This window comes from Gavia stellata, chromosome 38 (genome assembly GCF_030936135.1).
Source record: "Gavia stellata isolate bGavSte3 chromosome 38, bGavSte3.hap2, whole genome shotgun sequence".
Classification (NCBI taxonomy): domain Eukaryota; kingdom Metazoa; phylum Chordata; class Aves; order Gaviiformes; family Gaviidae; genus Gavia; species Gavia stellata.
This window is the reverse complement of record NC_082631.1, coordinates 1048825-1057792: the sequence shown is the minus strand read 5'-3', so window position 1 is coordinate 1057792 and position 8968 is coordinate 1048825. Positions and strand designations below refer to the sequence as shown.

At 55.4% G+C, this 8968-nt stretch overlaps 1 protein-coding gene across 1 annotated transcript in view; it reads right to left on the bottom strand.

The window, feature by feature from the left end:
* Positions 1-412: 412 nt before the first annotated feature.
* The window catches only part of BRD4 (bromodomain containing 4), a 48858-nt gene continuing 40302 nt past the window's right edge, over positions 413-8968 (bottom strand). Inside the window, exons 14-19 of the mRNA XM_059833094.1 lie at positions 7809-7921; positions 7463-7622; positions 6589-6719; positions 5096-5307; positions 2275-2524; positions 413-481 (exon numbers count right to left, since the gene is read on the bottom strand). Of these exons, the coding sequence (XP_059689077.1) occupies positions 413-481; positions 2275-2524; positions 5096-5307; positions 6589-6719; positions 7463-7622; positions 7809-7921 (935 nt within the window). The remainder of the gene's footprint in view (positions 482-2274; positions 2525-5095; positions 5308-6588; positions 6720-7462; positions 7623-7808; positions 7922-8968) is intronic.

Here is an 8968-nt window from a genome sequence, read left to right as displayed (position 1 = left end):
TTTTTTTTTGTCGGTGTGAAAAAGAAGAAGGGGGGGGGGGGAGGGGAAAAAAAAAACCAACCAAACAAACAAAAAAAAGAACAAAACCAAGGAAAAATGAGGAAAAAAAATCCGGAAAGTCCCGGGGGGGGAGGGGTAAGGCAGAGCCCGCCGATCCCGGCGCCCGTCGGTACATGCCGGACGATCCCGATCCCGGATTATTTTTTTTTTTTAACACTTAACGGAGAGTCCGAAGCTTTTTTTTTTTTTCGTTGCCGGGGGAGGGGGGAAAAAAAAAGGAGATTTTTTTTTTTTTCTTTTCTTTTCTTTTCTTTCCGTCTTGGTTTTTTTGCAAGAGTCAAACCGGGCGGAGCCGGGCGGGGCCGGGCGGGGCCGGGCGGGGCCGGGCGGGGCCGGGCGGGGCCGGACGCCCTCAGAAAAGGTTTTCTTCGAAGATCGCCAGTAAATCGCTCTGGAAATTCATGTCGATCGTCGCCGCCATCTGCAAGAAGAGGAAAAAAAAATGGGGCTGAGCGGTATTCCCGGGATTGGTTCGGCATTCCCGGGATTTTTTTTTCTTCCCGCAGTCCCGGGATCTTTTTTGGCATTCCCGGGATTTTGGGGGGGGGGACATTCCCAGGACTTCTTCAGCATTCTCAGGAGTTTTTCAGCATTCCCAGGACTGTTTTGGCATTCCCAACATTTCTTTTGGCATTCCCAGGACTTTTTCAGCATTCTCAGGACTTTTTCAGCATTCCCAGGACTTTTTTGGGGCATTCCCAGGACTCCTTCAGCATTCCCAGAAGTTTTTCAGCATTCCCTGGATTGTTCTGGCAGTCGCAGGATTTTTTTTGGCATTCCCGGGATTTTTTCAGCATTCCCAGGAAATTTTTTTGGCATTCCCAGGACTTTTTCAGCATTCCCAGGACTTCTTTTGGGCATTCCCAGGACTTTTTTTGGGCATTCCCAGGACTTTTTCAGCATTCCCAGGATTTTTTGGGGGCATTCCCAGGATTTTTTCAGCATTCCTGGGACTTATTTTGGCATTCGCAGGATTTTTTTTTTTGCATTCCCAGGATTTTTTCAGCATTACCAAGATTTTTTTAGCATTCCCAGGATTTTTTTATTTGTAATCACAGGATTTTTTCAGCATTCCTGGGATTTTTTTTGGCATCCCCAGGGATTTTTCGTCACCCCCAAGGACTTTTCTTCGGTGTCTCCGCAAATTTTTCGGCATCTCTGGGGTTTTTTTGGCATCCCTGGGGATTTTTCGGCATCCCCAGGGATTTTTTTTGCCATCCTCAGGGATTTTTTTTTTGGCGTTCCCAAAGATTTTTCGGCATCTCCAGGGATTTTTGGGCAACTCTGATGATTTTTTGGCTTCCCTAGGGATGTTACAGCGTCCCCAGGCTTTTTCTGGCTTCCCCAAGGATTTTTTGGCATTCCCAGGGATTTTTCAGCATTCCCAGGGTTTTTTTTTGGCATCTTCATCATTTTTTTTTGGTGTCTCCAGGGATTCTGGGGCTTCACCAGGGATTTTTCAGCATCCCCAAGGATTTTTTGGCATCCCCAGGGATTTCTTGGTGTCCCCTGGCATTTTTTCAGCATTCCCAGGGATTTTCTGGCTTCCCCAGGGATTTTTCAGTGTCCCCAGGGATTTTTCCGCATCCCTGAGGATTTTATAGCATCCCTGGGCATTTTTTGGCTTCCTGGGGTGGGGTGGGGTGTTTGCCTTCCTAGGGGATTTTTCAGCATCCCCAGGAATTTTTTGGCATTCCCAGGGATTTTTCAGCATCCCTGTGGATTTTTTCGGCTTCTCTGGGGATTTTTTGGCATCCCCAGGGATTTTTCAGCATCCCCAGGGATATTTTGACATCCCTGGAGATTCTTCAGCATTCCCGAGCATTTTTCAGCATCCCTGGGGATTTTTTTGGCTTCTCCGGGGATTTTTCAGCATCCCCAGGGATTTTTCAGCATCCCCAGGGATATTTTGACATCCCTGGAGATTTTTTTCGGCATTCACGAGCATTTTTCAGCATCCCTGGGGATTTTTCAACGTCCCCAGGAACTTTGCTGCATCCCCGGAGATTTTCCAGTTTCCCCACGGATTTTTGGGCATCTCCGAGGTTTTTTTCTGCTTCCCCAGAGATATTTTTAGAATCCTTGGGAATTTTTTTTTGGCTTCCCCAGGGATTTTTTGCCTTCCCAGGAGATTTTTTTTTTTTAGCATCCCCAGGGATTTTTCAGCATCCCCGGCGATTTCAGGGCAGGAGCCGCCCCGGCTTCCCAACTCACCGCTTCCCGGCGCCTCCGTTCCTGCTCCCGCTTCCTGGCCATCTCCCGCTGCTGATCCAACATGGATTGGGAGGATTGGGGCTGCGAGCTCTGGGCTTGGGGCGCCGCCGCTGCCGCCGCCGCTGCCGCCGCCGACACTTGCTGCTGCTGCTGCTGCTGCTGTTGCTGCTGCTGCTGCTGCTCCTGGCGCCGCCGCACCTCCTCGTGCACCCGGCGCGCCTGCTCCATGGCGTCCTCGTCCTCCCGGCTCCTGCCAAAAAAACGCCGGGAGATGCCGTCAGGCGCCGGGTAACTCGTGCAACGCCCCCGCCCCATCCCTCCCCATGGCGAGGTTTGCTCCCCGGTTTGCTCCCCGGTTTGCTTCCCGCCGCGGCGGCACCGACACGGGGTAAATGGCGTAACGGCCGGGGGACGGGCGTCTCTGGCGCCGAGCGGTCTGGTTTTGGTGCGCCGGGGCACGGCGTGGCGGGGGATCAGAGCTCCCGGCGAGGATTTGTGCCATGAGATTGGGTTTGGGCCATGAGATCAGATCAGATTTGCGCCACGAGATCAGATCGTGCCACGGATCAGATCGGTGCAGACCGTGCCACGAGATCGGATCAGATTTGTGCCATGAGATCGGGTTTGTGCCACGAGATCGGATCAGATTTGTGCCATGAGATCGGGTTTGTGCCACGAGATCGGATCAGATTTGTGCCATGAGATCAGATCATGCCATGAGATCAGATCGGTGCAGACTGTGCCACGAGATCGGATCAGATTTGTGCCATGAGATTGGGTTTGTGCCACGAGATCGGATCAGATTTGCCATGAGATCAGATCGCGCCACAAGATCGGATCAGATTTGTGCCATGAGATCGGGTTTGTGCCACGAGATCAGATCAGATTTGCGCCATGAGATCAGATCGTGCCATGAGATTTTATCAGATTTGTGCCATGAGATCAGATCGTGCCACGAGATCGGATCAGATTTGCGCCATGAGATCAGATCGTGCCACGAGATCGGATCAGATTTGTGCCATGAGATCAGATCGCGCCACGAGATCGGATCAGATTTGCGCCGTGAGATAAGATCGCACCACGAGATCGGATCAGATTTGTGCCATGAGATCAGATCGCGCCACGAGATCGGATCAGATTCGTGCCACGAGATTGGGTTTGTGCCACGAGATCAGATCAGATTTGCGCCATGAGATCAGATCGTGCCATGAGATTTTATCAGATTTGTGCCATGAGATCAGATCGTGCCACGAGATTGGATCAGATTTGCGCCATGAGATCAGATCGTGCCACGAGATCGGATCAGATTTGCGCCGTGAGATCAGATCGCACCACGAGATCGGATCAGATTTGTGCCATGAGATTGGGTTTGTGCCACGAGATCGGATCAGATTCGTGCCACGAGATTGGGTTTGTGCCACGAGATCAGATCAGATTTGCGCCATGAGATCAGATCGTGCCATGAGATTTTATCAGATTTGTGCCATGAGATCAGATCGCGCCACGAGATCGAATCAGATTCGTGCCACGAGACTGGATTCATGCCACAAGGTGGGATCAGATTTGTGCCACGAAGTCGCATTGTGCCACGGATCAGACTGGCACAGATCTGCGCCACGAGATCGGATCAGATTCATCCCACAAGACAGGACCTTGCCACGGATTGGATCAGATTGGTGCCGTGAGATTGGGTTGGCTTTGTGCCATGAGAGCAGATCGTGCCACGATCAGATCAGCGCAGACTGTGCCGCGCGTCGGATCGGATTTGTGCCACGAGATCGGATCATGCCACAGATCAGATCAGTTTTATGCCACTAGATTGGATTCATGCCAGGAGACTGGATCGTGCCATGGACCGGATCAGATCTGTACCACGAGATCAGATCATGCCATGGATCAGACCGGATTCATGCCACAAGATTGAATCATACAACAGATCGGATCGGATTTGTACCATGAGATTGGATCGTGCCACAGATGAGATCAGTGCAGATCGTGCCATGAGATCGGATCCATTTTATACCATGACATCAGATTCATGCCACGAGATCGGATTTGCGCCATAAATCGGATCATGCCATGGGCCGGCGCAGATTGTGCCACAAGAGCATGCATCTCCCCGCACCCTGGGCCAAGGTGGGGACGCCCCAAAATGCCTTCACCGTGGTGGTGGTGATGGTTGTAGTGGTTGTGGTAGTGGTGGTGGTGATGGTGGTGGTTGTGATGTGGTGGTGGTGATGGTGGTGGTTGTGATGTGGTGGTGGTGATGGTGGTGGTTGTGGTGGTGATGGTGGTTGTGGTGGTGATGGTGGTGGTGACGGTTGCAGTGGTTGTGGTAGTGGTGGTGGTGATGTGGCGGTGGTGATGGTGGTGGTGATGGTGGTTGTGGTAGTGGTGGTGGTGATGGTGGTGGTTGTGATGTGGTGGTGGTGATGGTGGTGGTTGTGATGTGGTGGTGGTGATGGTGGTGGTGATGTGGTGGTGGTGATGGTGGTGGTTGTGATATGGTGGTGGTGATGGTGGTGGTTGTGATATGGTGGTGGTGATGGTGGTTGTGGTGGTGATGGTGATGGTGGTGGTGCCGGTGGTGGTTGTGGTGGTTGAGGTGGTGATGCCGATGGTTGTGGTGATGGTGGTGATGGTGGCGGTGGTGATGTGGTGGCTGTGGTGGTGGTTGTGGTGGCGGTGGTAGTGATGATGTGGTGGTGGTGATGGTGGTTGTGGTGGTGGTGATGTGGTGGTGGTAATGGTGGTGGTGATGGTGGTTGTGGTGGTGGTAATGTGGTGGTGATGGTGGTGATGGTGGTGGCGGTGGCCTCACCTCATCCTCTCCTGCTCCCGCCTCAGCCGCTCCTTCTCCCTTTCCACCTGCTCCGCCTGAGCCTTCAGCGCCTTCTCCCGCTCCTCCTTCTCCCGCGCCGCCCTCTTGAACTGCTCGAAGCTGTCGCTGGAGGACTTTGCCGTGGAGGACGGAGTGGTGGGATGTTTCTGGACCAAGCTCGCCCACGAACCCATGTTCTTGATTTTCAGGTCCTACGGAGAGAAGGACAGGGGGATTAGGGAGAGCCGAGCCGGGGAGGGGAAGCCAATCCGGCATACGCCCATCCCGCTGCTGCCATTCCCCAGCGCCGCGTCATGCGGGGAAACACCTTTTGGTTCCCCGGGGCTGGAGGCCGCCGGAGGAGGAGGTGGTGGACCAACATCGGGCAGCATCTCCTCCCCCAAAAACCAAGTGGGTGGCTCCGACGCCTTCCTGGGAATGCTGGGAACGGGACCGGCTCCTCCAGCACCTCACATTTTCCATCCACGCTTCCCATCACAGGATGGTTTGGGTTGGAAGGGACCTTTTGAGGTCATTTAGTCCAACACCCCTACAACAAGCAGGGACATCTTCACCTCCATCAGGTTGCTCAGAGCCCCATCACGCCGGACCTTGAAAATCTCCAGGGATGGAGCATCTACCACCTCTCCGGGCAACCTGTGTCAGCGTCTCACCATCCTCAGCGTAAAAAATGTCCTCCCTAGGTCCAGTCTAAACCTACCCTCTCCCAGTTTAAGACCATCGTCCTACAGGTCTTGGTCAAAAGTCTTTCTCCATCTTTCTTATAAACCACTTTATAAGCGAAAAGGCCACCAGAAGGTCACCCCGGAGCCTTCTCCAGGCTGAAGAACCCCAACTCTCCCAGCCTGTCCTCATCGGAGAGGTGCTCCAGCTCTTGGATCATCTTCACGGCCTCCTCTAGATCCACTCCAACAGGTCCATGTCCTTCTTGTCCCGAAGACCCCAGAGCTGGATGCAGAACTCCGGGTGGGCTCTCAGGAGAGCCGAGGGGGAGCACGACCTCCCTCGACCCGCTGGCCACGCTTCTTCCCATACAGCCCAGGATACGGTTGGCTTTCCAGGCTGCGAATGCACATCGCCGGCTCACGTCCAATTTTCCGTCCACCAACATCCTCAAATCCTTCTCCACGGGGCTGCTTCTCCATCCCTTCCTCCCCCAACCCGTACCGATACCGACCCAGGAGCAGGACCTCGCGCTTGGCCTTGTAGAACCTCAAGAGGTTCTCTCAGGAGGTTCTCACGGGTCCCTCTGGATGGTATCCCGTCCCTCAGCTTGGTGGGGTCCCATCTCCACCTCTCCAACCTCCGTTGGGCGCTTTCCACCTCCAAAATGGGAAATTTGGAGGTGGAACACATCAAATCTTGGCCCTACACCAAAATCCAGGCGACTGACACCGTCCTGCTTCATTCTGGGAGGTTTGATTCTGAATTTTGGGAGGTTTTTTCCCCCAATTTTTGCCAAATTACGTTACCTTTTTGGGGGCGACGGGTGTTTTCGGCTCCTGTTTCTGCCGATCTTTCTCCTGCACTCCTGGCGGTGGGGGGTTTTGCTCCGGGGGTCTGATGACGGGTCGTCCCCCCTCCATGGGTTTCATCTCCGTCCCTAAAAACCCGCAGCTCCTGTCAGAGGTTGTGGGGGTCCCCCAGGAGCCCACCAAAATGGGGGGGTGATGGGGGTCTAAGCCACTGAAATGGGGGGTGATGAGGGGTCCGCCACCGAAATTGGGGGCGATGGGGGTCTCCAGCACCGAAATTGGAGGGTGTTGGGGTCTCAGCCACCAAAATGAGGGCTGATGGGGGTCTCAACCACCAAAACTGGGGGGTTATGGGGTCTCAGCCACCGAAATTGGGGGCGATGGGGGTCTCCAGCACCGAAATTGGAGGGTGTTGGGGTCTCAGCCACCAAAATGGGGGGTGATAGGGTCTCAGCCACCAAAACAGGGGGTGATGGGGTCTCAGCCACCGAAATTGGGGGCGATGGGGGTCTCCAGCACCGAAATTGGAGGGTGTTGGGGTCTCAGCCACCAAAATGGGGGGTGATGGGGTCTCAGCCACCGAAATTGGGGGCGATGGGGGTCTCCAGTACCGAAATTGGAGGGTGTTGGGGTCTCAGCCACCAAAATGAGGGCTGATGGGGGTCTCAACCACCAAAACTGGGGGGTTATGGGGTCTCAGCCACCGAAATCGGGGGCAATGAGGGTCTCCAGCACCGAAATTGGAGGGTGTTGGGGTCTCCGCCACCGAAATTGGTGGGTGATGGGGTCTCCACCACCAAAACAGGGGGTGATGGGGGTCTCAGCCACCGAAACTGGGGTGACATCTGAACCGGCGTCTCCCCGGACTCACGTTGCGGGATGTGCGCGGGCGGTTTGATGCTCTCCGGGTGTTTCGGCGGATCTTGCCGCAACGGGGGACTGAAGGTCTCGTTACGGATGACGGGCGAATGCATCTTCTCCTCCTTCACCACCATGGGTTGAGATTGGACGACGGAGGCGGCTCTCATCTCCTGCCATGGGAAAAAAAGGGTCAAGAAACGTTCGGCGATTCCCTTCCCTCATCCCAAATTTCCCGATGCAAACCGCTGGCCGACGGCCCCTGGGCTTTCGGCGCTTGCTCCCAAGCCGGTGGTGGGAAGACGATGGTCCCCGGCGGTCGGGACCCCCGCGGTTGGGTGCTCTGCTTTCCTTTTTACCTGTTTTTTTGGCTGGATAGTTTGTTGAGGTGGCGACTGGTGGACCAAACCCTGGAACTGCGGCATCTGTGGGGAATGCATCATGAGAGGGGAAGGGGCTTCCCTCAAGTGACCTGGGAACAGTTTGGCATCAATCAGTTAACCGTCGTCACCACCGGCACGCCAAACATCACCCGAAAAAGCCGGTCGGCGCACGCCATCGCCCCCCCCGTGGGACAATCCCTCTTCCCAGCTGAAGCGTGGTGGCTCCGGGATGTCCCCAGCGGACCCCAGCCACCTCCTCCCAGCCGGCATCTCCAAAATTCGGCGCTGCCGTGAGCGAACGCCTGGGAGCAGAAGATGCTCCAAGGCCGCGCACGGTGGCTTGTCCTGCCTTGGTGACGCTCATTTGCCGTGTCCCCCCATAATTTGACACCTTCTGCTCTTTCTGCTGGTGGTCCATCAATATTTCCGGCTGTAAAACCGCTTCCCCGGGACACCCGAGCACCGACACTGCCCTGCCTGCACCCCTCCGTGCCCAGAGCCACGGGAGCAAGGACACGTTGGCTCCACGAGCAACGGGAGGTTTTCGGAGCCAGCAGACTCCATCTCGGGCATCGTGTCCAAGCTTGCCATCTCGGACATCAAGTCCAAGCTGCCTGCGGCAGCTCTGCAGGCAGGAGAAGCGGCTCCAAGCGGTGCCTGCCCCTCACCTGGCTCCATCCCTTCAAATCCGTGGATTTTGTCCTACCTACACCCGCGGGGATGACTCTGGGAGCAAAGACCCAACGGGCCACAACTCAAGGAACCACGCGGCCCAGCAAAGCAGGAGCAAGACCTCCCCGAGCCGCAGAGGCTTTATGGGTGCCCCGTCTCGAAAGCACGAGGCTGCTGGAGTTATCCCAGCTGGAGACGTTCTCCATTGGGAACGTCGGTGGTGGCACCACCAAGCCCACAGCCATCGTGGAGATCTGGGATCTCCCAAGCCAACCTTGAAGGCTGAGCCCTGTGGCTACGTTATCCCGGCTGCTTTCTCCCATTTCTGGGATGGCTGGAGGTCATGGCACCGGGTTTCCCCCCCCAGCTCATCCCTTTGCCTCCGCCTGGCAGCCGAGCAGCTGCATTACCGGAGGCCGCGCTCCGAAAAACTCTGGGAAACCCCCGCGGGGCATCCACAGCCT